This window comes from Ailuropoda melanoleuca, chromosome X, assembly GCF_002007445.2.
Source record: "Ailuropoda melanoleuca isolate Jingjing chromosome X, ASM200744v2, whole genome shotgun sequence".
NCBI lineage: Eukaryota > Metazoa > Chordata > Mammalia > Carnivora > Ursidae > Ailuropoda > Ailuropoda melanoleuca.
The window spans coordinates 61,183,191-61,211,037 of record NC_048238.1 but is presented as its reverse complement, the minus strand read 5'-3'; the positions used below and the strand labels follow the sequence as shown (position 1 = coordinate 61,211,037).

At 36.0% G+C, this 27,847-nt stretch overlaps 1 protein-coding gene and 1 pseudogene across 1 annotated transcript; one reads left to right on the top strand and one right to left on the bottom strand.

Moving 5' to 3' along the window:
- Positions 1-5,363, top strand: part of LOC100474597 — a 35,308-nt pseudogene extending 29,945 nt beyond the window's left edge.
- A 1,392-nt stretch (positions 5,364-6,755) lies between these two features.
- On the bottom strand, positions 6,756-27,467 carry CYLC1 (cylicin 1). The gene is made up of 5 exons (XM_002930450.1): positions 27,022-27,467; positions 21,136-21,176; positions 19,542-19,660; positions 16,237-17,841; positions 6,756-6,854 (listed from the first exon to the last, which is right to left on the bottom strand). The coding sequence occupies exons 1-5, from the start codon at positions 27,465-27,467 to the stop codon at positions 6,756-6,758; spliced, it is 2,310 nt and encodes a 769-aa protein (XP_002930496.1).
- Positions 27,468-27,847: the final 380 nt, after the last annotated feature.

Genomic DNA, 27,847 nt, shown 5'->3' with positions numbered 1-27,847 from the left:
AGAATTCTTTAAAAAAATTAGAGGAGGGGAGCCTGGGTGGCACAGCAGTTAAGAGTCTGCCTTCGGCTCAGGGCGTGGTCCCGGCGTTATGAGATCGAGCCCCACATCAGGCTCCTCTGGTATGAGCCTGCTTCTTCCTCTCCCACTCCCCCTGCTTGTGTTCCCTCTCTCGCTGGCTGTCTCTATCTCTGTTGAATAAATAAATAAAATCTTAAAAAAAATAAAATAAAAAAATTAGAGGAATATTCATGATGGTAGCATGGGTAGACCCTAAATTCATCTTGTCCCATGAACACAAAATATGTACAGCTACATATGGAACAATTTTTCCCTGAAAAGGATCTGATAACTAGATAAACAGTGCCTCCAAAACAAAACAAAAGAGACACATCAAGAGGGTCAAGGGAGCAGATAAATGGTGTTGCCCAGGACTCTACCTCACAGATGGTAACAGTCAGAAGGAATCCCAAAAATGCTCCCTTGAGGAGTGAAGAGATTATACCTCACCATCAGTCATCCTAACTTTGGGAGCTGGCATCAGAGAGATGATACCCCAAAATGTCTGGTTTTGAAAATAAATAGAAATTAAGACCAGGAGAATTACAGAACTATAGGGAACAAAAATCTCACTCTTAAAGGACTTGGTGCAAACCCACTTGTCCTAATTATACCAAAATGACAGATTGAAAAGTATCTAGACCATAAGTGAGAAAGAGCCATTTACTAATTTTAAGCAGCTTCCAAAGAGGCAAAAACATGCTGGGACTTTATCATGGGGCAGAAGCACTGGAGGATGTCATTTTTTGCAATCTCACTTTAACTTGCTGCTGAAAAAGACAATGGGGACCTTTTTTGCTGATAGCACCAGAAGGCTTGTGCTGCCCATCCTTCACTGTAACCAGATGTCTGAATGCCCCATGTACAACCCACCATGAAAGGAACCCAAGCTATAATGGGACCAAGTGAGTGCCCAAGCCCTGCCCAACCCATGCAGAGACCAAGGCACAACCAAGTGAGGCAAATGCCCCAACCCCAGTACTAGCTACACACAACCAAGCCAAAATTAAGCTGGAAAAGGCCTCACATCCAGTCATTCCAGTGCAGTGGAAGGGCCACAACTGGGCTAGCAAGTGCCTTGAGAACTAACCAACCTGTGAAGAGACTGAGCTACAATCACTTTGGGCAAATGCCCTTAGACCCACATTCCCTGTGCGGCAGACTAGCCACAACTTGAACAAATGAGTGCTCCAAACCCTACTTAACCCCCACAGAGACCAAGCTACAATGAGATGAGCAAGTGGCTCAAATTACTCTCTCCCTGTGCACGGGGTGAGCTACAAACAGGTCAGGCAAAAGCTTCAAGCTCCACCATCTCTGTGCAGCAACTGTGACCTCCATGGGTATGTGAAACCCACAAGAGGTGCATGCATATAGTACCTGGCTCTGGTGGCCAAGGAAGATTATACTCCTGGACCATACAGAACAGCACCTATACAAGACTCCTCCTTCAAGACTGAGGGAGGTAGCCATTTTGTCTAATACAAAACAAACACATATAGCCAAAATGACGTGACAGAGGAATATGTTCTGAACCAAAGAATAAGGCAAATCCCCAAAATAAAATTTTAATGAAATGGAAAAAAGCATCCTAACTGATAAAGCACTCAAAGTAATGATCATGAAGATGCACACTGATCTTGGGAGAAGAAGAGATGAACATAGTGAGAATTTCAACAATGTAATGGAAAATATAAGAAAGTACTAAATAAATTATAAGTGTACTGGAAAATACACTAGAGGGTTTCAACAGCACAATGGGTAAAATAGAAATATGAATTAGTGAACTAGAAGACAAAGCAATGCAAAATACCCAGAGCACAAAAGGAAAAAAAAAAAGAAAACAATAATTAAAGGAAGTGAGGATACTGTAAGGGACCTCTGAGAGAACATCAAACAGAATAGGAGAAGAGAATGAGAAAGGGCCATGAAATACATCAAGAAATAATGGTTAGAAACATCTCTAATTAAGGCCAAGAAAACAGACATACAGGTCTACAGAGCCCCAATAAGAAGAAACCAAAGAAAAACACAGTGAGGCATATTTTAAAAATGGTAAAAGTTAATTATAGAGAGTTTTTAAAGTAGCAAGAGGAAAGCAACCTATTACCTACAAGGGGAACCCCATAAGGTTATCAGAATTTTCAGCAGAAACACTTATAGGCCAGAAAGGGGTAGCATGACATATTCAAAGTGCTGATAGAGGAAAACCGCAAACCAAGAATTATCTACCTAGCAAGATTATTATTCAGAATTAAAGAATTTACAAATTATTTTCCAGATAAGCATATACTACAGGAGTTTATCACCACTAAATTATCCTTAAAATAAAAGCTAAAGAAACTTCTCTGAGCTAAAAAGAACAGGCACTAATGAATAATAATAAAACATATAAAAATAGAAATCTCACCAGAAAGGATAAATAAATAATAAAGTAGTGGACCAACCATTTATAAAGTAAGTATGATGGGTAAAAGACAAAAGCAGTAAAATTAATTAAAAATGCAATAATTAGCTAAGGGTTGCATAAAATGATGTAAAATGTGTCTTCAAAATATTTTTGGGTGGGATGAGTAATAACACAAAGCTTTGGAATGTGTACAAAATTTATATCAACTTAAAAAGGACTGTTAGTGTACCTAAGATATTTTATATGAACTTCACAGTAACAGAAATCAGCAAAACAAACAAACAAACAAAACCTTATACTAAATACACAAAAGAAAATGAGAAAGGAATCTAAACATAATACCAAAGGAAAAAAATCAAACCACAAGGGAAGAGAGAAAGAGAAGAAAGGAACAAAGAAAAGAACTACAAAAACAGCCAGAAAACAATGAAAAAAATGGCAATAAGCATTACCAATTAATAATACTTTAGATATAAGTAGACTAAATTTTCCAAAAAAAAGACATAGGGTGTGCTGGATGGATTAAAAAAATAAAAAAATATTCTACATGATGCCTATAAAGCACTCACCTCAAACCTAAAAAAAAAAAAACTAAAATGAAGGAGTGAATAAAAAGATGCACATGAAAGTAGAAATGTAAAGAAAACTAGGGTAATAATACTTATATCAGACAAAAAAAAAGTTAAAAACTAAACTAACAAAAGACAAGGAAGGGCATTACATAATGGGGTCAATACAAAAATAAGATATAACATTTGTAAACATCTTTGCACCCAACATAGAAGCATGTAAATATTTAAGCAAATATTAAGAGAAATAAAGAAACAGACAGCAATACAATAATAGTAAAGGAATTTAATATTCTACTTTCATCAATGGAGAGATCATGCAGACAAAAATTCAATTTAAAAAAATTGACCTTCAACAACACGTTAAAACAGATAGATTTATATATAGAACATTACACCAAAACCAGCAGGATACACATTATTTTTCAAGTGCACATGAAACATTCTCCAGCATCAATCACATTTTAGGTCACTGAACAAGTCTCAATAAATTTAAGAAAACTGGATTTAAATCAAACATCTTTACCAACAACAATGGTTTAAAACTAGAAATTAATTACAAGAAGAAAACTGGAAAAAAACCCCACAAATACGTGGGGACTAAGCAACATGCAATTAAACAAACAATGGGTCAGTGAAAAACTTAAAGAGGAAATAAAAATAACCCAAGACAAATAAAAATAAAAATATAAAATTTCAAAATCTTTGGGATATAGCAGTTTAAAGAGAAGTTCATAGCAATACAAGCCTAACCTAAGAAACAAGAAAAATCTCAAATAAACAATTTAACTTTACATTTAAAAGAACTAGGAAAAAAACCAGGAAGAAGAAAGTCCAAAGTTAATAGAAGGAATAAAATAATAAAGATCAGAGCAAAAATAAATAAAACAGAGACTAAAAATAAACAGAAAAGATCAATGGAATTAGGATCTATTATTTTTGGAAAAAATGAAAAAAAAATTACAAATTTTTAGCCAGACTCATTTTAAAAAAGTAAGAGAACCCAAATTAAAAAAAAAAATCAGTATAAAAGAGGAGAAATTACAACAGAGATCACAGAATTGCGAAAAGAAAATTAGGAAATACTTTGATTCATTATATAACAAAAAATTAGACAGCTGAGAAGAAGTAGAGAAATTTCTAGAAATATGGAATCTCCTAAGACTGAATCATGAGAAAATAGAAAATCTGAATAGACAAATTACTAGTATTGAAATTGAATCACTAATCAAAAAAAAATTCCCAAAAAAACAGAAGTCCACGTCATGATTAATTCTATCAATCTTTTAAAGAAGAGTTAACACTTATAATTCTCAAATAATTCTAAAAAATGGAATAGAAAGGAACACTGCCAAACTTATTTTAAGAGGCAAGTACTACCCTGATACCAAACCTAGAGAAACTACAAATATATACATACATATATAGCCAATATCTCTGATGAATATAAATTTAGATGTAAAAATCCTGAATCACATATTAGCAAAACGAATTAAACATTAAAAGAATAATACAGGATCAAGTGAGATTCATTCTGGAGATGTAATGATGGTTCAACATATTCAAATCAATCAACATGATACACCACATTAAAAAAAGGATTAAAAAGTATATGATCAGTGGCAGTACCAGCGGAGGAAGATGGCACCACACTAGTAGCCACTGGAGGAGCAGGCCACAACAGGCTGTGGTCCAGAGGCCATTATCCCACACTGGGAAATCTGGGAGTCTCCACAGGGACCACAGTCATGGCCAAGCAATTTGATGGGGGTGTGGCTCTGGGAGCCAACTCCAGAACAACTCTTAGGTCCTACATTTCCAATCAAGTGACTGACAATCTGACCACTATTTATGACTGTATTTTCTGCTGTTGCTCAGGCTCAGCAGCTGATGCTGTCACTTATCAACTTATTTCCACAGTATTGAGCTGAATGAGCCTCTGCTGGAACAAAATGTAGCCAGCCTCTTTAAGGAGATGTGTTCTTGATACTGAGAAGACCTGATGGTAGGAATCATCACTGTGGGCTGGGACCCCAAAGAAGGAAGGCAGGTGTACTCAGTGTTCATGTGGGGTATGATGGTAAGGCAGTACTTTGCCACCAGGGCTCTGGGAGCTCCTATCTCTGTGGCCATGTCAACACTACCTACTGGGAAGATATGACCAAGGAAGAGTGTCAGCAATTCATATCAATGCTCTCACTTTGGCCATGGGGTGGGTCAGCTCCAGTGGTAGGGTGATCTGACCAGCAGCCATTATAGAATCAGGACAGGTACTTTTGGGAGACCAGATTGCCAAACTCACCATTGCCACTTTACCACTTCCCTGATTCCTGGAATTCTAGGACACAATAAGAGACACCCCACTGTAATGTAAAATTCACCAAACATTTTGTCAAGAAGGAAAAAAAAAATCACTTCAATAGATGTAAAAAACATGAGACCAAATTCAAGATCAATATATGATAAAAACTCACAACAAAGTGGTGTAGAGGGAATGTAATTCAACATAATAAAGGCTATATACGACAAACCCACAGCTAACATATCAGCAGTAAAAAGGCGAAACCTTTCCCTCTAAGATCAGAAACAAGAAAAGGATGCCCACTCAACAGTTTTATTCAACCCAGTATAAAAGTCCTCGCTGCAGCAATTAGGAAAGAAAAAAAAAAAGGAAAAGATATCCAAATTGAAAAGGAAGAAATAAAATTGTCCGTATTTGTAGATGACATGATATTATACGTAGAAAACTCTAAAGATTCTACCAAAAATATTTTAAAACTATTAAAAGAACTTAGCAGGGGCGCCTGGGTGGCACAGCGGTTAAGCGTCTGCCTTTGGCTCAGGGCGTGATCCCGGTGTTATGGGATGGAGCCCCACATCAGGCTCCTCTGCTATGAGCCTACTTCTTCCTCTCCCACTCCCCCTGCTTGTGTTCCCTCTCTCACTGGGCTGTCTCTATCTCTGTGGAATAAATAAATAAAACCTTTAAAAAAAAAGAACTTAGTAAAGTTACAGGATAAAAAAAAACTAATATACAGAAATACACTGTATTTCTTTTTTTTAATTTTAAAATAATTGTTTACTTTATCATAACAGAAATAATTTACACATACACAAAAATGAATATTCAAAACCATAGGTAACACAGAAATGCTTGGCTAATTTCTTTTTTTTATTTTAATGTTTTTTTATTATATTATGTTAATCACCATACAGTACATCCCTGGTTTCTGATGTAAAGTTTGATGATTCATTAGTTGCGTATAACACGCAGTGCACCATTCAATATGTGCCCTCCTTACTACCCATCACCAGCCTGTCCCATTCCCCCACCTCTCTCCCCTCTGAAGACCTCAGTTTGTTTTTCAGAGTCCATAGTCTCTCATGCTTCATTCCCCCTTCTGATTACCCCCTTCTTTATCCCTTTCTTCCCCTACCGATCTTCCTAGTTCTTATGTTCCATAGATGAGACAAATCATATGATAATTGTCTCTATTTCTATAAACTAAAATGAAATATAAGAAAGAAAACCTAAGGGGGGGGGAAGAAAGATGGAGGAATAGGGGACCTTTTTTCAGCTGGTCCCCTGAATAGAGCTGGATATCTACGAGATCATCTTGAAAACCCACGAAATCAGCCGGAGACATTGGTAGAAACATCTGGATCTCTACAAACGAACATTGAGGTACTAAGCGGGAAGCTGTGAATCTGCACAGATATCAGAAGAGAAATGGAAGGGGGAGGGAGCCGCTGCGCTTGGGTGCCCGGAAACAGTAGCCTCCTGCACTAGGGAGCCGGCCGGACTCACGGACCAGTAGCTGCTGAGAAACAAGACTGAAACCGGGAGCTTGGGTACATGCATGTGAGCAGACTGAAAACTGGAGCTCCGGAGGGCATGCAGAACCGGGGGTGGCTGGCAGTGTTAGAAGCACAAAGGACAGAGACGTGCTGGCCCTGGGAGCAAGGACTGGGAAGAGTGGCTGTGGCGAACACAACCCTGAATGCTGCGGGGTTTTTAGCAGCACCGACAGAAACAGTGTTAAAGTGGCCAGGAGAGCTCAGTAGAGAGCAGACTGAAATCTTTCTGTTCTGAGACAGAGGCTAGGATACGGCCACTGCAGCTCTGACTCTCAGAAGAGTCACAGAAAGCCACCAGGGAAAGCCGACAGAGAACAAAAGTCCAGAAATACCAGTTCGCTTTGTGCCTGTTCCCAGTCCCTCTCTCAGGGGATGGGGCAACTGTACCCAAACAGGGTTGCCTCAGTATCAGTGTGGCAGGCCCCTCCCCCAGAAGGCAGGCTGAAAAATCAAGAAGCCCACATCCAAAAGGTCCTATAAAACAAGTGCACATTGCTTGGGTCCTGGTCAATAATTTGAGTTCTCTAGATCTCCGCAACCTCTCCTCATCAGAATGACAAGGAGGAGGAATCCCACCCCAAAAAAAGAAAAGATACAGACTGTGGCCTCTGACACAGAACTAATGGATATGGATATAACCAAATTATCAGAAATGGAGTTCAGAGTAACAATGGTCAAGAAGATGCGTAGACTTGAAAAAAATATTTATGAAAATATTAACAAGAATATAGAATCTCTAGGGGTGGAAATGAGAACAAATCTGGCAAAATTAAAAATTTTATGAATAAAATGCAGTCTAAACTGGATGCTCTAACAGTCAGGGTAAATGAAGCAGAAGAAAAAATTAGTGAATTGGAAGATGAGATGGTAGAAGAGAAGGTAAAAACAGAAACTTGGCTCAAAAAAGTCCAATTGCAAGAATGTATATTATGGGAGATTACTGATTCAATGAAACGTTTCAATGTCAGAATCATCAGCATCCCTGAGGGGGTGTAGAAAGATATCTATCTAGAGGAAATATTTGAACAAATTGTAGCTAAGAACCTCCCTAATCTGACAAAGGAAACAAGCATTAGTGTCCAAGAAGCAGAGAGGACCCCTCCCAAGATCAATGAGAACAGACCAACTCCACATCACATAATAGTACAATTAGCAAATATTAGATCCAAGGATACATTCTTGAAAGCAGCAAGGGGGAACAGAATCCTCACCTACAGAAGGAGGAACATCAGAATAACATCAGACTTGCCTACAAATACCTGGCAAGCCATAAAAAGCTGACAAGACGTATTCAGAGCTCTAAGTGAGAAGAACATGCAGCCAAGGATCCTTATCCAGCAAGGCTGTCATTCAGAATTGTTGAATAGACAAGGAACATCCACGATTGGCAGAAACTGAAAGAATATGTGAAGACCAAGCCAGCCCTACAAGAAATATTAAGGGGGGGGTTCTATAAAAGTAAAAAGACCCCAAGAGTGATACAGAACAGAAATTTAAAATCTATAGAAAAAAGACTTCACAGGCAACATGATATCATTAAAATCATATCTCTCAATAATCACTCTCAATGTGAATGGCCTAAATGCTCCCATAAAACACCACAGGGTTGCAGATTCGATAAAAAGATATGGCCAATCCATATGCTGTCTATAAGAGACTAATTTTTTTAGGATTTTTTATTTATTTATTCAACAGAGATAGAGACAGCCAGCGAGAGAGGGAACACAAGCAGGGGGAGTGGGAGAGGAAGAAGCAGGCTCATAGCGAGGAGCCTGATGTGGGGCTCGATCCCATAACGCCGGGATCACGCCCTGAGCCGAAGGCAGACGCTTAACCACTGTGCCACCCAGGCGCCCCTAGAAGAGACTAATTTTGAGCCTAAAGATACACCCAGGCTGAAAGTGAAGGGATGGAGAACCACTTTTTATGCCAATGTACCTCAAAAGAAAGCTGGAATATCAATCCTCATATCAGACAGAATAGATTTTAAGCTAAAGACTGTAGTTAAAGATACAGACTGACACTATATCATTCTTAAAGTCTGTATCCAACAAGAGGATCTAACAATTATAAATACTTATGCCCCCAACAGAGGAGCAGCTAGATACACAAGCCAACTCTTAACCAGAATAAAGAGATATATAGATAATAATACATTAATAGTAGGAGACCTCAGCATGCCATTCTCAGCAATAGATAGATCACCCAAGCAGAAAATCAACAAAGAAACAAGAGCTTTGAATGACATACTGAACCAGATGGACTTATAGTTATATACAGAACACTACACACCAGAACAACGGAATACTCATTCTCTTTGAATGCACATGGAACTTTCTCCAGAATAGACCCTATACTGGGTCACAAAACATGTCTCAACTGAAACCAAAAGTCTGAGATTATTCCCTGAATATTCTCAGACCACAATGCTTTGAAACTGGAACTCAATTAGAAGGAAAAATTTGGAAGAAACTCAAACACTTGGAGACTAAGAACCACCTGCTTAAAAATGATTGGGTAAACCATGAATTAAGGATGAGCTTAAGCAATTTATGGAAACCAATGAGAATGAAAACACATCAGTCCAAAACCTATGGGACACCACAAAGGCAGTCCTAAAGGGAAAATACATAGTTATTCAATCTTCACTCAAAAAAATAAAAAAAAATTAAAATGCAGTTTTTATATTCTCACCTCAAGAAGCTGGAGTTGGAAGAGAAGAACAGGCCTAAACCATGCATGAGAAGGCAGTTGATGAAGATTAAAGCAGAGATCAAGGTATAAGAAACCAGGAGAAGAGTAGAGCAGATCAACAAAACTCGAACCTGGTTCTTTGAAAGAATAAATAAGATCGATAAGCCAATGGCCAGACTTATTCAAAAGAATAAAGAAAGGACCCAAGTTAATAAAATTATGAATGAAAGGGGAGAGATCATGACCAACACCAAAGAAATAGAAACAATCATTTGAAACTTTTATCAACAGCTTTATGCCAATAAAATAAACAACCTGGAAGAAATGGATGCCTTCCTGGAATCCTATAAACTACCAAGACTGAAACAGGAAGAAATTGATTATTTAAAGAGACAGATTAATTAGGAAGAGATTGAAGCAGTGATCAAGAACCTCCCCCAAAAATGAGTCCAGGGCCTGACGGATTCCCCGGGTAATTCTACCAAACATTCAAAGAAGAAATAATACATACTCTCCTGAAGCTGTTTCAAAAAATAAAAACAGAAGGAAAACTACCAAACTCATTCTATGAGGCCAATATTACCTTGATCCTCAAACCAGGCAAAGACCCCATCAAAAAGGAGAATTACAGACTGATATCCCTGATGAATATGGATGCCAGAATTCTCAACAATATACTAGCTAATAGGATCCAACTGTACATTAAAAGGGTTTTCCATCACAACAAAGTGGGATTAATCCCTGGTATGCAAGGGTGGTTCAACATTCAGAAATTGATCAGTGCGATAGATCACATTAATAAGAGAAGATACAAGAACCATATGGTCCTCTCAATTGATGCAGAAAATGCATTTGACAAAATACAGCATCCTTAAACACTTCAGAGTGTACGGATAGAAGGTATATTTCTCAAGTTCACAAAAACATTCTACGAAAAGCCCACAGTGAATATTATTCTCAATGGGGAAAAGCTGAGAGCTTTTCCATATAAATCAGGAACATGACAAGGATGCCCACTCTCGCCATTATGTTGAACATAGTAGTAGAAGTCCTAGAATCAGCAATCAGCCAACAAAAAGAAATAAATGTATTCAAATTGGCAAAGAAGAAGTCAAACTCTCTCTCTTCTCGGATGACATGACACTTTATGTGGAAAACCCAAAAGACTCCACCCCAAAATTACTAGAACTTATCCAACAATTCAGTAATGTAGCAGGATACAAAATTAATGCTCAGAAATCAGTTGCATTTCTATACACGGACAATGAGACTGAAAAAAGAGAAATTAGGGAATCAATTCCATTTACAATAACACAAAAAGCATACGATATCTCAGAATAAACTTAACCAGAGACGTAAAGGATCTATACTCTAGAAACTACAGAACACTGATGAAAGACATTGAAGAAGACAAAAAGAGATAGAAAAACATTCCATGCTCATGGATAGGAAGAATAAGCATAGTTACACTGTCTAAGCTACCCAGAGCATCTACACTTTCAAGGCCATCCCAATCAAAATACCAATGACATTTTTCATAGTGCTGGAGCAAACAATCTTAAAATTTGTGTGGAACCAGAAAAGACCCTGAATCACCATGTAAATGTTGAAAAGGAAAAATAAAGCTGGCCACATCTCGTTGCCTAATTTCAAGCTATACTACAAAGCTGTGATCACAAAGACAGCATGGTACTGGCACAAAAAAAGACACATAGACCAATGGCACAGAATAGAGAACCCAGAAATGGACCCTCAGCTCTATGGGCAAGGAATCGTTGACAAAGCAGGAAAAAACTTCCAGTGGAAAAAAGACAGACTCTTCAATAAATGATTTTGGGAAAATTGAACAACTATATGCAAAAGAATTAAACTTGACCACTGTCTCACACCATACACCAAGATAAACTCCAAATGGATGAAAGACCTCGATGTGAGACAGGAATCCATCAAAATCATAGAGGAGAACATAGGTAGTAAACTCTTTGATGTCGACCACAGCAACTTCTTTCATGACACATCTCCAAAGGCAAGGAAACAAAAGCAAAAATGAACTTTTGGGATTTCATCAAGATAAAAACCTTCCGCAAAGCGAAGGAAACAGTCAACAAAACAAAGATACAACCCACGGAATTGGGGAAGATATTTGCAAATGACACTACAAAGACTGGTATCCAAGATCTACAAAGACCTCAAACTCAATACCCGAGAAACAAATAATCAAATCAAAAAATGGGCAGAAAATATGAACAGACACTTCTCCATTGAAGACATGCAAATGGGTAACAGACATATGAAAAAATGTTCAACATCATTAGCCATCAGGGAAATTCAAATCAAAAGCACATTGAGATACCACCTTATGCCAGTTAGAATGGCAAAAATGGACAAGGCAAGAAACAACAAATGTTGGAGAGGATGTGGAGAAAGGGTAACCCTCTTACCCTGTTGGTGGGAACGCAAGTTGGTACGGCCACTATGGAAAACAGTGTGGAGGTCCCTCAAAAAGTTAAAAATAGAGCTACCCTATGACCCAGCCATCACACTACTGGGGGTTTACCCCAAAGATACAGACGTAGTGAAGAGAAGGGCCATATGCACCCCAATGTTCATAGCAGCATTGTACACAATAGCTAAATTGTGGAAGGAGCCGAGATGCCCTTCAACAGACAAATAGATAAAGATGTGATCCCTTTATACAATGGAATATTACTCAGCCATCAGAACGAACGATTACCCAACATTTGCAGCAACATGGATGGGACTGGAGGAGATCATGCTAAGTGAAATAAGTCAAACAGAGAAAGACAATTATCATATGGTTTCACTCTCTTATGGAACATAAGAAATAGCAGGAAGATCGATAGGAGAAGGAAGGGAAGAGTGAAGTGGGATAAACAGAAGGGGCAATGAACCAAGAGAGACTATGGACTCTGGGAAACAAACTGAGGGCTTCAGAGAGGATGGGGTGGGGGATTGGGATAGGGTTGTAATGGGTATTAAGGAGGGCACATATTGCATGGAGCACTGGGTGTTTCACGCAAAGAATGAATCATGGAACACTACATCAAAAACTAAGGATGTACTATGTGGTGACTAACATAACATAGTAAAACAATACAAAACAAAACAAAAGAAAGAAAACATAAGAAAATAATCCCTTTTATAGTTACATCAAAATAAGAAAATACTCAGGAATAAGCTTAACCAAAGAACTGAAATATACTTGGAAAGCTATAACATTGATAAAAGTAATTAAAGACAACACAGATAAAAGATATTTTTTGTTCATGGGCTGGAAAAATTAATATTAAATTATCCATTCTACCCAAAGCAATCTAAAGTTTCAAGGCAATACTTATAAAATACTAATGGCATTTTTTTTGGAACTACAACAAATAATCCTAAAATTTGAAGGGAACTACAATAGATACTGAATGGGCATAGCAATCTTGAAAAAGAATAAATCTGGAGGTATCATATGTACCTGATTTTAAATTATCCTACAAAACGATAACAATCACAACTATGTGGTACCTGAACAAAAAGATCGTATAGGCCAAGAGAATAGAATAGATAGCCCAGAAATAAACCTATGCTTCTATGATCAATTTATCTACAACAAAGGAGGCAAGAACATATAGTGTGGGGAAAAACAGACTTTTTAATAAATAGTTTTGTAAAAGTGGACTACCTTCTTACAGTAAATACAAAAATAAACTCAAAGTTGATTAAGTACTTAAATGTAAGGCCTGAAACCATAAAACTCCTAGATGAAAACATAGACACTAAGCTCTTTCACATTGATCTTAGCAATATTTTATTGGATGTATTTCCTCAGGCAATGACAAAAAATAAAAAAATAAATGAAAATACAGCAAACTAAAATATTTTCCACAGTGAAGGAAACCATCAACAAAAGAAATATGCAACCTACTGAATATAAGAAGACACCTGAAAATGATATATCCAATACAGGGTTGATATCCAAAAGATATAATGAACTTGTACAACTCAATTAAAAAAAATATTAAAAATAGCATAGCATCGACCTGAACGGAACTAACTGGAGGGCATCATGCTACGTGAAATAAGCCAAGCAAAGAAAGACAATTATCATTTGTTTTCACTTATATGTGGAACACAAGGAATAACATGGCGAACATCAGGAGAAGGAAGGGAAAAATGAAGGGGGGAAATCAGAGGGGGAGATGAACCATGAGAGACTGTGGACTCTGGGAAACAAACTGAGGGCTTCAGAGGGGAGGGGATGGGGGATTGGGATAGGCCAGTGATGGGTATTAAGGAGGGCATGTATTGCATGGTGCACTGGGTGGTATATGCAACTAATGAATCATGGAACTTCACATCAAAAACTAGGGATGTACTCTATGGTGACTAACATAACATAATAAAAATTATTATAAAAAAGTAGTAGTAGTTGAGATGCAGAGATATGGACTGATTCAGGATATATGTTTGAGGAAAGTTAGAGAAGTTTTATTGATTGATCATATGTGGGGAGTGAGGAAATGCATGGAATCACAGATGATATCTGGGTTTTAAAAGATCAAGTGGGTGGATGGTAGCACTATTTACTAAGATGGAAAAGATGGGAGGTGTAGATTTTGGTATGGGTTGAGAGATGTTATGTTAATTTGGAGATGCCTTGTAGAATTCACACTGAAAATTTTAAGTAGGTGGTTAGATGTAAGAATTTGCACTTCAGTGGAAAGATCAGAACTAGACATATCAATTTTGAAATAATTAAAACATATCTTTAAATACCTTTATAGCCATGGGATTAGATGGATTTACCAACAGAGGGTTGTAGATCGAAAAGGTCAGGAACCAAGTCATAGGTCCTTGCAACATCAAAGATGAGGAAGAAGGGGATACAATAAAGGTGGAAAAACTACCAGTAAGTAGGAAGATAAAGGATAGTCGAGTGCTAGAAATCTTGCAAAGTAAATGTTTTTAGAAAGAGAGAGAGGCTATTTTAAATGATGTTGGACTGTAGAATAAGATGAGAAAGGAGAAACCAACGGATGTGGCCACAAGAAGGTATTTGCCAAATCTTGAAAACAGCAGTCTCAGCAAAGTGATAAAGGGGAAAAGCCTGACTATATGGTAGCTATGCATATCGAAGCTTATTAAAGAGTTTTAGTCTGAATGTATACAAGCCCATAACATACCCTGAAAGCTTTTCTTTTACAACTAAAATCAATCCATGCCCCCAATTCATTTTCTTGTATTTTACTTATTCATAAACACTTTTCATGGAAAATAATCCAGCTACTTGGGGTTCTCTCTTTTCATTTGCCTTAAAATTTATCCACCAATACCTTCTCATTTCTTGTAAATCTTGTTGCCCTAATGGTCATTCACCCATTGATTTGCCTCTAAGATTTACCATTTAGCAAAGAAGTCATTAATCAGCTTCGAGTCTGAAAGCTGACTTTTTGAGTCTGCTTGGAGAAAAATGGACTTAAAGTCCAGACTTTTTGACAGAAGTGAAAAAAAGATATCTAAATAAAAATAGGAAAATATATGAGGAGGAAAATGGAGATACACATAAAATTTTATTATAAACCAAGGATAGAAAAACTCAGAATAAAAAGTAAAGGGAGATCCCCATGAGACTAGAAGAGGAAGTTGAAGCTCACTGAGAGGAAATAAGCATAGGAGAACAGGGAGGAAGTGGAGGAAGGGAGAAATTTAGTTAACATGACAAGCTCAAGGTTAAGACTCAGCAATATCTAAAGAAGCTCTGAATTTAGCAGAACACAAGGCATCAGCCCTGTCATGCTGAGAACCGACAGTAAACACTGTGTGAAAGCAGAGGACACACAGGTTGATGCCCAGAAGCCATGCAAATGAATTATGTCTCAACCAAAGATCAGAGAGAACCAGCAAGGGGAGAGAACATGGGGAGCAGGAACCCCTACATTCAAATTGAGATGTCTACTTAAGCTTCCCTTATAGTCAGATTTTGGAGGAAAGGGGATGAAAGAGATCTTCTGGAGAAAAGAAAAGAAACTAAATTTACAGAGCATTTACCCCCAAAGAGAGCAAATTAACCTGATTGTTATAAACCAGAAGGGATCTAGTTACCCCTGGTAAGTTAATTTATTTCCCTGATTATCAATAAGAATGATGACTTATAAAGTTTAGTTCAGATATAGATTAAATCATTTAATTTGCATATTTGAATCCTTATATGTTATGTTTTTACTGTGCTATGTCTGGGTTTTGGTTGAGTTTTTACTATATTTAGCAACTTCTTAGGAAATGTCTTTCTATCTCATTAAAATCTGCCTCTATAGAAGTTTTAGTCAATTTTCGTTTTTTTTATTCCTTAAGAACATTTAACCACTTTTGTAATTGTATTCTCTTTACATGTAATTTCAAATGTTTTCTCAAGTCACAAGTCAGTTCTCTGCTTCAGTCTAAATATTATTCTTAGCTTTTTGACATTTGTTTTTCAACTCTTTTGGGTCCTTTTGAAATATTCTTTCTTATCTGTTAGTCCCTCACTTGTCAATATTCCAGTAAAGTTGAACTACTCTTAAGGAAAATATAAATTCAACCTTTCAAAATATTTTTCATTTTTTGTCCATTTTTTTCTAAAATAAAACACAGTAAACATACCAAAGGAGCATATCTTGGTTTTTGAGGTGCAGGAGGCATCTGACACCGACAGAGACGTTTGAACTTGGGTGATGGTAGCAAAGGCTCACATGGAGGTAGTGGTGGTCTTTCTCTTGATGGAGGGACTCTACCTGTACCTGTTTTTTTCCCTTTTTCTTTGAATGTGGTCTTTTTGGATGCCGTTTTGAATTCTCTCTTCAGTTCCAGTGCTTTCTTCTTTGAATCTGTAGATGTGGCATCTGATTCATCAGCAACTCTCTTTTTAGTGCCAAGTTTATATAGTGACTCTTCAGATTCAGCATCTGAGCTTTTGAATGTCTCAGGCTTCTTTGAGTCTTTCTTGGAAGATTCATCAGATTCTGCATCAGTAGACTCTATGCCCTTCTTTGCATCCTGTTTCTTGGCATCTTTCTTTGAATCTTTCTTAGTCTTCTTTGAATTGTACTTATCCTTCTTTGATTCCCAATCAGATTCGGTTTCAGTAGACTCTTCAGATTTCATTGCAAACTTATTTTTGTCATCTTTCTTTGAATTTCTCTTATCCTTTTTTTCATTATTTTTGCCCTTTGTTGAATCCCATTCAGATTCAGAATCAGTGTCAGTAGACACTACATCCTTCTTGGCATCCTTTTTTTTGTTATATTTTTTTGAATCTTTCTTATCCTTCTTTTCAAATTTTTTCAAATTCTTTGTCTCCAATTCAGACTCTGTTTCAGCATCAGTAGCCACTGCATCCTTCTTTGTATCCTTTTTCTTGTCATTTTTCTTTGAGCCTTTCTTAGCCTTCTTTGAATCTTTCTTTGCATCCTTTGAGTCTACAGATTCTGCATCAGTAGACTCTGTGTCTTTCTTTGCATCCTTCTTCTTGTTGTCTTTTTTTACACCTTTCTTATCTTTCTTTGCATCTTTTGAGTCTACAGACTCAGCATCAGAGGTTTTCTTTGCATCCTTTTTTGTGTCCTTCTTCGAAGGCTTCTTTGAATTATTCTGAGAGTAATTCTTTAACCACATTTCACATTTTGTGGATTCAGCAATGGACTCCTCTAAATACAGTATGAAATCCATATTTGAAATATTTTTTGAGCAAGTCTGTGATTTGGTATCAGAATTTTTCATTGAGCCCTTTGAATCCTTCTTTGCACATATGAATTCATTATATGTCTCCTTGGAAATCTTTGAATCTTTCTTATCTTTTTTTGGATACATTGAGACTGCCTTAAAATCATTGGATTCTGGATTTATTTCTAATTTGTACTTTGAATCCTTAGATAGCTCACTTTTATGTGATAACTTTGATGGAGTTTTATCTTCTTTATTTCCTCTTTTAGGTTTCTCATCATTTACCATTTTAGATTCTGTAGTTGTTTCATGTAGGCCTTTGCTTTTCTTGGAAATTCTCTGCAAAGTTCTTCCTTTTTTGTCATCTTTGGGCTTTTTACGTTCTCCATTTTCAGGATGGGCTTTAAGAGTATAAGGATTTCTGAATGGAGCCTGTCTCCTGACAGTTAAGTAAACAGATGGCCTTTGGGAAAATTTTTTTAAAGAATGCCTTATCCTTATATGAGCTGGCTTCCAAACTTCCTCTAATTTTCTTTTGTCATGTCTCTGAAAAAATTAGTTAGAATAATGATAAACATTTTAAAATAAGTTATATCTTTTTAATATTGAAACATGAAAATTGTCTAGTTTCTCATTAACCATCTAATTAAAATGGAAAAAAATAGTTTCAACATTCTGTGTGTATTGTGTATGTGAGATAACTCCATATTAGAAACCAAATGACTTTAAACCTTAGGATTTTCTCAATGATTTATAAAGATTGGAGGAAGCTCACAGTGATCCATGGCATTTAAGGGCCCATCCTCACCATTGATAGTGGGTTCCTTTTCAATTCTTATATGGGAGAGATCTTTTGAAACATTTTGTGCACCTCTCATCCCCACATTAGCTCAGAAATAAACTGATGCCCTTGTAGTTTGTCATGACAATTCTTGTGATAACTGTAGACCTCAGGCCCTAGTCTGATTTTTCCTCCTGCTTTCAACATCCCTGATCAAATGAAGAACCTGAGAGCCCTGGTGTGAATTATTTTCCAAAACAAGGACATAAAATGAAACAAATATCTGATCCTATTAATTTGTGCAACGGTAGTGTAATCTTTTTAAGTCTCAACCCCAAATCTGTCAAATCTGGTTCTCCAAGTAGACTCATACACTAATTTTGCATTTATCTTTTATAGTCTTTTAACTATTCAGTAGATATATCACCAGTCAATGAAATGGTCATACGGAATTAAAGGGGGGCCATGAAGAGAAGCATGAAAGTTGGATCACTACAGATGTAATGAATGACACTTGAATAAATGCATTGACTGTAACTCTGCTTTGGGTGATGCTTTTAAAACACATTTTGATATTACCATGGGTGACATCAGATTTCACTTAAATCAGTGTAGTTAAAATAATACAAAGAATAGGAATGGAAAATAGAGAAAGATTTGATGTTTCCTTTCAAACATCTCCATCATCTTCTCTATTTGTAAGCTAGTTTTTCCATATTAATAAGATAATGGCACTTTATGAAAGAGGTAGAAAGCTTGAATGTCCCAGTATCTAGTATCCTGAGTGCCAGATTAAAGAAAACAGAGAGGCCCTCATAAGAACTAGGATGATCGGTAGGGGAAGAAAGGGATAAAGAAAAGGGGGGTAATCAGAAGGGGGAATGAAACATGGAGAGACTATGGACTATGAGAAACAAACTGAAGACTTCAGAGGGGAGGGGGTGGGGGAATGGGATAGACTGGTGATGGGTAGTAAGGAGGGCACGTATTGCATGGTGCACTGGGTGTTATACGCAACTAATGAAGCATCAAACTTTACATCGGAATCTGGGGATGTACTGTATGGTGATTAACATAATATAATAAGATAAAATTAAAAAAAAATAAAAAAATAAAAAAAAAGAAAACAGAGAGGCCCTGAAACCTCATCAGCATTGGCTTATATTCTAAGATTCAGTTTAGATGTTTTTGCAGCTGGTAAATATTTCCTGAGAGATCCCACTAGTTGCAGCATTAGGTTCTATAGCTTACAAAGCTTACTAGCTTTATAATCCCTTTGAAAAGGAGAATTATGTATAAATAAAAGTTTATCTGAAACAGATGGAGATAATCTGTTGTACAGGGAATTATAAATTTAAAAATATCTGCTTCCAAAAGGAAGCAAGATTCAAATTACATATTTTAAATTTGTATTTGTATATTATATAAACTTAGATTTAGTTAAAAATGAAATTTCAATACTTACAGGAACTGAGATTTGTGATTCTGAAGGTCTTGATCTCTTTTTTCTACCTGGCTGGAGTGGTTTGGGAAATGTCAAAGTAAAGTAATCTTGATTCCATAATCTTCTGCTTGATTCATTGACTAAAATGAGTGAGGACAATGAACAATTTGCAGTTAACAGATTTTCATCAGCACTGAAATATGCTTGAGTAAGAAATATATTGTTTAAGATAAGTCACAACTTAAAATATAGCTCTTCTCTCTTAAGTCTATAGTTTTTTTGCATATCAATTAGGGAAAATAAAAGCTGATCTCTCCATTTAGTACTAAATTATGTGTAAAATTACATTTATAACTTTATTTTCTAGATTAAACTAGTTTCCCAATTTTCACCTAAGTCATAGTAGTTAAAATAATACAAACAGTAGGAATGGAAAATAGAGAAAGGTTTGATGTTTCCTTTCCAACATCTCCATCATCTTCTCCATTTTGGTTTTTCTTTATGTCATCTAGGTTCTGTTGCAAACAATATATCTTCTATAATCTCCATAATAGCACAATGCAGAGCATAAAGTAGTCAATGAAGTTTATATTGATTAAATCTAATCATTTATTTTAGTGCTCCTCTGACCTCAGTGACTTCCAAGCCACAGAAATTAGGGCTAGAAACCCAAATCCTGATTTTAGTTCAGGGAACCCTAAAGAATGGCATATACACCCTTGAGGGTATCCAGAATAAAGTGATCAAACTATGCAGAAGCTCTAACATGGAAAGAAGAAATGACGAGGTAACTCAGAATAGTTATCCTGGAGATAAGGAGACTAATGAGAGATGTGATGACTACATTCAAATATTTAAAGAACTGTTATATGAAAGTGTAGTAGCGATAGTAATAACAGAATAACTGTAACTGCTAACACATATAGTGCTTAAGCTTTGTCAGACTGTTTTAAACACATTTAATTATCACAACCCTTTGAATTAGATATGATTTATAATTGCTTCCATTTTATAGATGTACAAAAATGAAGCACTGGGAGAAGTTAAATTGCTTGCCAAAAATCATAAAGTGAAAAAGCTGAGATTCAAAGACAGATAGTTTGGCTCAGAGTCCATGCTCTTAATCACAATGTTAGAGAATTCTATGTGTTTCCTAAGAGGAGGACTAGACCCAGTGGGTAAACTGTGTATCAGTGCAGGCAGATATCAGCTCAATATATAAGGAGAACTTTCCTTAAATTGTATTTGTTCAACAGAATGAAAAGTCCACTTTCATCATTTTGACTATTTTTTCTCTACATTGGGTTTTATAATTATGGATTTTAAACAAAAGGAAAACTTATGCAATTAAGGTTGGTTTTTTATAATGAGGAAGAACAAACTATTTCCTTTAAAGTAGCTAGTACAAACCCACATCAAGGTCAGGAATATTTTAAGCACACACATTCCAATACACATGCACATATCCACATACATATAGGTTCTTTTAAATATTAAGAAAAAATCAGGGTACTTTATGCTTTACAACATTGAATTGAAGATACTAATAATTTGTCCCTAAAATAATTTTAAATATAATCTAAATAATATTGAACTTTAAAGACTCAATTCTCACTTGATATGGAATTATCATTTGTTCTGATGTTTACTTCTTGCCTGTTAAGAAAAAGCTTCAATTAAATTTGTGCTATAGTTAATAATAACTAATAATAGTAATATGTCAATAATAATATAATTTATAATATGGTATGATATGACATAATATAATATAATTTATAATATAATATAATATAATATAACATAACACAATATAATATACCAGTAAGAATGCCTGGTATCAAAAAGATAAAAAATAAGTGTTTGTGAGGATGTGGAAAAAGGAAACACTTGAACACTGTTGGTAGGAATGTAAAATGCTGCAATTACTGTGGAAAACAGCATAGAGGTTCCTCCAAAAACTAAAAATAGAAGTGCCATATGATGCAATAATTCCACTTTTGGGGATTTACTTGAGGAGAACAAAAACATTAAGTAAAAAAGATATAGTAACCACTATGTTTACTGCAGCATTATTTATAATAGCTAAGATATGGAAGCAGCCCAATTGTCCATCTATAGATGAATGGCTAAAGAAAATATAGTGTATATATAATGGAATATTACTCAAATAAAAAAGAATTAAATCTTATTTGTAGCAACATGGATGGACCTAGAGGGTATTATGCAAAGGAAAATAAATCAGATAAAGAAATTTAAAAATGCTATATAATTTTACATATATGTGCAATCAAGAAAAAAACAATGAATATATAAACAAAAATAGAAATACTCTCAAGTGCAGAGAACAAGGTGGTGGTTTCCAGAGGGGGAAAGGGTGGCAGGATGAACAAAATAGGTAAAGAGGATTAAGAGGTACAAAATTTCCATTATAAAATAAATAACAGGAATGAAATGTATAGCACAAGGAATATAGTCAATAATACTTTAATAATTGTAGTATACTGACAGATGATAATTGAACTTACTGTAGTGAACACTGCATAATATGTAGAATATATAGAATCACTATGTTCTATACCTGAAACTAATATAATATTGTATGTCAACTATACTTCAATAAAAAAGTAAAAAATTTTAAAACATGCCAAAATACTATATATTTCCTATATATTATTCAATATTGTAATAAAAAAGCAGAGTTTGCATTATAAACATTGATGAACATATAACAAAAATAAATTTGTACCATGGCTAATAATAATAATTCTAATAATGTTAATAAAACGTCAATTGTAACACTTTGAGGAATTTTTTAGTGCAGTTAATGCAATGTTACATTAATTTCAATTGTACAACATAGTGATTTCACGAGTTTATACATTATGTTGTGTTCATAAGTGTAGCCCTCATCTGCCCCAATACATTGTTGTTACAATATAACTATTATCCTTATGCTATGCCTTTTATTCCCATGACTGTCAACTATCAGTTCCCTGCATTTATAGGTCTGATTCTGCTCTTTGTGAGTTTATTTTCTGTGCTTAAACTTATAAGTGAAATTATATGGTATTTGACTATCTCAGCCTGACATATCTCACTTAGCAAAACACCCTCAACACCCATCCATGCTTTCTAAAATAGCAAGATCTCATCCTTCTTTTGGTTGCATAATATTCCACTGTGTGTGTGTGTGTGTGTGTGTGTGTGTGTGTGTATAGTATCTCTATCTGTCTATCATCTATCTATCTATCATCTATCTATCTATCTATCTATCTATCATCTGTCTATCATCTATCTATCTATCTATCATCTATCTATCATCTATTTATCTATCATCTATCTATCTATCATCTATCTATCAATCTATCATCTATATATCTATCATCATCTATCATCTATCTATCTAATCTTGACTTAGGGAACATATATAGAAAAATTTTGTTATTGATGTCAGAGAAATTATTGCCTGTGTTTTCTTCTAGGATTTTTATGGTTTCACATTAAGGTTTTTAATCCATTATGAATTTGTTTTTGTGTTTGCTGTTACTAGGTGGTCCAGTTACATTCTTTTACATTTAGCTGTCCAGTTTTTCCAGCACTATTTATTGAAGAGACAGCCTTTTTCCTATTGTATATTTCTGCCTTTTTTGGTTATTTCTGGGCTCTATATTTTTCCATTGATATATATCTTGTTTTGTGTCAATACCATATTGTTTTGATTACTAAAGATTTATGGTGTATCTTGAAATCTGGAATTGTGATGTCTCTAGCTTTATTATTTTTTTCTCAAGATTTCTTTGGCTATTTGGAGTCTTTTATAGTTTCATACAAATGTTAGTATTATTTCTTCTAGTACTGTGGAAAATCTTGGCATTTTGATAGGGATATCCTTAATCTGTAGATTGCTTTGGATAGTGTTGACATTTTAACCATATTGGTCCTTCCATCCATTAGCATAAAATATCTTCCCATTTGTTTGTGTCATCATCATTAATTTTCATCAATGTTTTATAGATTTCAGAGTATAGTCTTTCACCTCATTGATTTAGTTTATTCTTAGATATTTTATAATTTTGGGTGAAATTGTAAGTTATGTTTTTTCTTAATATCTCTTCCTACTACTTTGTTATTAGTGTTTAAAATGCTACTGACTTTGGGGTATTAATTTTGTATTCTCCAACTTTACTGAATACATTTATCAGTTCTAGTAGTTTTTTGATGGGGTCTTTTAGATTTTTATTCTATATTCATGTCATTTCCAAATAGTGACAGTTTAATGTCTTTATCAATGTGAATGCCTCTTATTTCTTTTTCTTGTCTGATTGTTGTGTATAACACTTCAATACTATGCTAAATAAAAGTAGCAAGGGTAGACATCTATGTCTTATTTCTGATCATAGAGCAAAAGCTGTTAGTTTTCACCTTTCATTATGATTTTAGCTGTGCATTTTTCACATATGGTTTTTATTATGTTGAGATATGTTCCCTCTAAACCCAATTTGTTGAGAGTTTTTATCATGAATGCAGGTCATACTTTGTGAAATGCTATTTTTTGCATCTATTGAAATGATCATATGATTTTTTCCTTTGTTTTGTTGATGTATTATGTTGATTGATTTACAAATATTGAACCACCCTTGCATATCCAAAATAAGTCCCATTTCATTGTGGTGAATGATTTTTTAATGTATCATTGTATGCAGTTTTCTAAGATTTTGGTGGGAATTTTTGCTTTTGTGCTCACTAGGTAAATAGACCTGTAGTTTTCTTTTATTAAGTATCTTTGATTTTGGTATCAGTGTAGTTCTAGCCTGGTAGAATGCATTTGGCTGTTTTCCTCCTTTTTCTGTTTTTTTTTTTTAGAATATTTTGAGGAGAGCATGTATTAAATCTTGTTCAAAGTTTTGGTATAATTCACCTGTGAAACCATCTGGCCTGGGACTTTTATTTTTTGGTAGTTTTTTTTTTAATTACTGACTGAATTTCATTACTAGTAATTAGTTTGTTCAGATTTTCTATTTCTTCCTGATTCAGGTTTCAAAGATTGTTTCTAGGAATTTATCCATGTCTTCTAGGTTGTCTAATTTGTTGATATGTAAAATTTTGTAGTATTCAATTATAATTTGTATTTCTCTTGTGTCATTGTTACTTCTCTCTCATTTCTTATTTTATTTATTTGGGTCCTTTCTCTTTTTTTCTTGATGAGTCTGGTTAAGAATTTATCAATTTTGTTTATCTTTACAATGAACCAGCTCTCGGTTTCATTGATTTTTTTCTGTTGTTTTTTAGTTTCTTTTTTTTTAAGATTTTATTTATTTGACAGAGACAGCCAGCGAGAGAGGTAACACAAGCAGGGGGAGTAGGAGAGGAAGAAGCAGGCTCCCAGTGGAAGAGCCTGATGTGGGGCTCAATCCCAGAATGACGGGATCTGAAGGAAGATGCCCAATGACTGCGCCATCCAGGCGCCCCTGTTTTTTTAGTTTCTATGCCATTTATTTCCTCTGACCATTATTATTTCCTTCCTTTCACTCACCTTGGGATTTTTTGTTGTGGTTTTCCTACTTCCTTTATATGTAAAGTTAAATTGTTCATGTGAGCTTTTTTTTTGTTTGTTCAGATAGGCCTGTATCCCAATATATTTTCTACTTAGTAGTGATTTCACTGTGTCCCAAAGATTTTGTGTTTTCATTTTCATTTGTATCCCTTTATTTTTTATTTCTTCTTTGACTGCTTGATTAATTCATTGGTTCTTTAGTGTCATGTTGCTTAGTCTCCATGTGTTCAGGTTTGTGGTCTATTCTAGTCTTTTTTTCTTGTGATAAATTTCTAGTTTCATACTGTAGTGATTGGAAAAGATGCATGGTATGATTTCAACCTTCTTAAATTTATTGAGGTTGGTTTTGTGTCCAAACATATGGCCTATTCTGGAGAACATTCCATGCAAACGTGAAAAGAAGGAGTATTCTATTATTTTTGGATGGAATTCTCTCTATATACCTCTTATGTTGATCTTGTTCAATGTGTCATTCAAAGACATTGTTTCTTTTTTGATTTTCTGCCCAGATGATCTATCCTTATCCTTGGTTGTAGGTATTTCCTTTCAGCATTTTGAATATACCAATTCATTCCCTTCTGGCCTGCAAAGATTCTGCTGAAATCTTATATGATTTCCCTTGTAGGTAACTTTTTGTTTCTCTCTTACTGCTTTAAAGTTCTCTATCTTTAACTTTTGACATTTTAATTATTTTTGTCATGGTGTGGACATCTTTAGGTTCATCTTGTGTGGAAGTCTCAGTGCTTCTTGGACTTGGATGTGTATTTCTTTCCCTGTGTTAAAGAATTTTTCAGTATTATTTTTTTCAAATATTTTTCTATCCTTTTCTCTCTCTTCTTCTGGGGCTTCTATAATGTGAGTATTTGTTCCCTTGATGTTGTCCAAGAGATCTTTTAACCTATCCTCAAATTTCATTTTTCTTTCTCTTTTTGTCATTTAGTTTGAGGGTTTTACATTACCCTGACTTCCAGATCATTGATACATTCTTCTATGTCTGCTGATATGCTGCTGATTCCATCTAGTGTGTGTGTTTTTTTTTAAATTTCAGTTATCATATTCTTTAAATATGATTGCTTCTTTCTTTTTTTAAGATTTTATTTATTTATTCAACAGAGATAGAGACAGCCAGCGAGAGAGGGAACACAAGCAGGGAGAGAGGGAGAGGAAGAAGCAGGCTCACAGCGGAGGAGCCTGATGTGGGGCTCGATCCCATAACAACGGGATCATGCCCTGAGTCGAAGGCAGACGACCAACCACTGTGCCACCCAGGTGCCCCTGATTGTTTCTTTCTTATATTTTTTGGTCTGTCTTAATTGAAGGTCTCACTGAGTCCTTCCACTCTTTTCTCCAGCCCATTATTTTTATAATCTTTACTTTAAATACTTTATCAGGCATATTGCTTATGCCTGATTCATTTAGTTGTCTTTCAGAGGTTTTGTTTTGTTTTATTTCATTTTGTTGTATTTTTTTTTTGGAGAATTCCATTTTCTTGACTTTCTGTGCTTATTTCTATGGATTAGGCAGAACAGGTACTTCTTCTAAACTGAAGTAACAGTCTTGTGAAGGGCTGTTCCCTATATAGACTATGTGGTTGGTGACTTTTCCCGCCTGGCTAGAGCTAAGGTTGGCGTGGGTTGGGGTCTTGGGGCTTTCCATGTAGTGGACATTCTGTCAGGACAACTAAAAGTGAAATGGGTGCAGGCAGGGTTTTCACATCATTCTGTGCAGTGAAGGAACACTAGCAGAACAACTAAAGCTGAAATAGGTGTAAATCACAGTGTTCTGGGGCTCTTTGTGTAGGAGGTGTTTTGACAGGGTAGCTGGAACTGATGTAGTATATAGTCAGGATGTTCCTGATCTCTCCATGAAAAAAGTGCCCTGGCAGGATAGCTAAAACTAAAGTGGGTACAAGCTAGAGGCACCTGGATCTCTACACACAGAAGGCACCTTGGCAGGATAACTGAAGCAGATGTGGATGTAAACCAAGTTGTTCCTGAATTCTCTGAACAGAGGGTGCCCTGAGGAGTGGCTGGAGCTGAAATGAGGTACAGGGTGAGAGGTCTTGGGATGCTTGGTGTCGAGGGCATCTTGGGAGGGCTGTTAAAGCTAAAATGGGCATGGGTTGTTGTGATCCTGGGGTTCTCCATGAAAAATGTGTCCTGGCAGGACAGCTGAACCTGAATCAGGTACAGTCCTGGGTGTCCTGGCTTTCCACACTGAGGGTGATCTGGCAAAATTGCTGAAGCTGAACTGGGTGCAAATGAGGGTGTCTTAAGGTACTCAGCACAGTGGTGCCTTGGCCAGGTGGGTGGAGCCAAGCCTGGAATGGATGGTAGTGCTCTGGGGTGCTCCACATAGCATGGGCCCAGGTGGGGTGTCTGAAGCCGATGCATGCATGGGCCTGCAGTTCCTGGGATCCTTCATGTCAGGAGCACCCTCAGAGGACAGCTGCATCTCAAGCGTATGTCAGCCAACATGTTTTGGAGCACTCTACACCAAGGGTGCCATAGCAAAACATCTGGGAGTGTTCTGGGCTGCTTTGCACCTGTGTCACCTTGGTACAAAGACTTGGGCTCTGGTGGGCACTAAGCAGCAGTGTCCTGGTGTACACTACCTTTTGGCCACCCTGTGGGATGGCTTGGTATGGGCTAGAGGCCCAGGACTCATTGAGGTGGCAGGCCAGTTAGGGTGCTCAGACTGCACTGGTCTGTGCTTTCAAAGTAAAGTGGAGTGTAAACTGTATATGTTCATCCAAAGTTCTCAGGCTGACTCT

Bases quoted from the DNA above. Each gene is read 5' to 3' on its own strand.
- CYLC1 (XM_002930450.1), bottom strand. From the start codon at position 27,467: ATGCATCGGCTTCAGACACCCCACCTGGGCCCATGCTATGTGGAGCAC. The intron at 21,177-27,021 runs GTGCCTTCTGTG...TTTTCTTAACAG, and splicing joins GCTTCAGTTATCCTGCCAAG to GCAAGAAGTAAACATCAGAA. The intron at 19,661-21,135 runs GTGAGAATTGAG...CACTCATTTTAG, and splicing joins AAATGATAATTCCATATCAA to TCAATGAATCAAGCAGAAGA.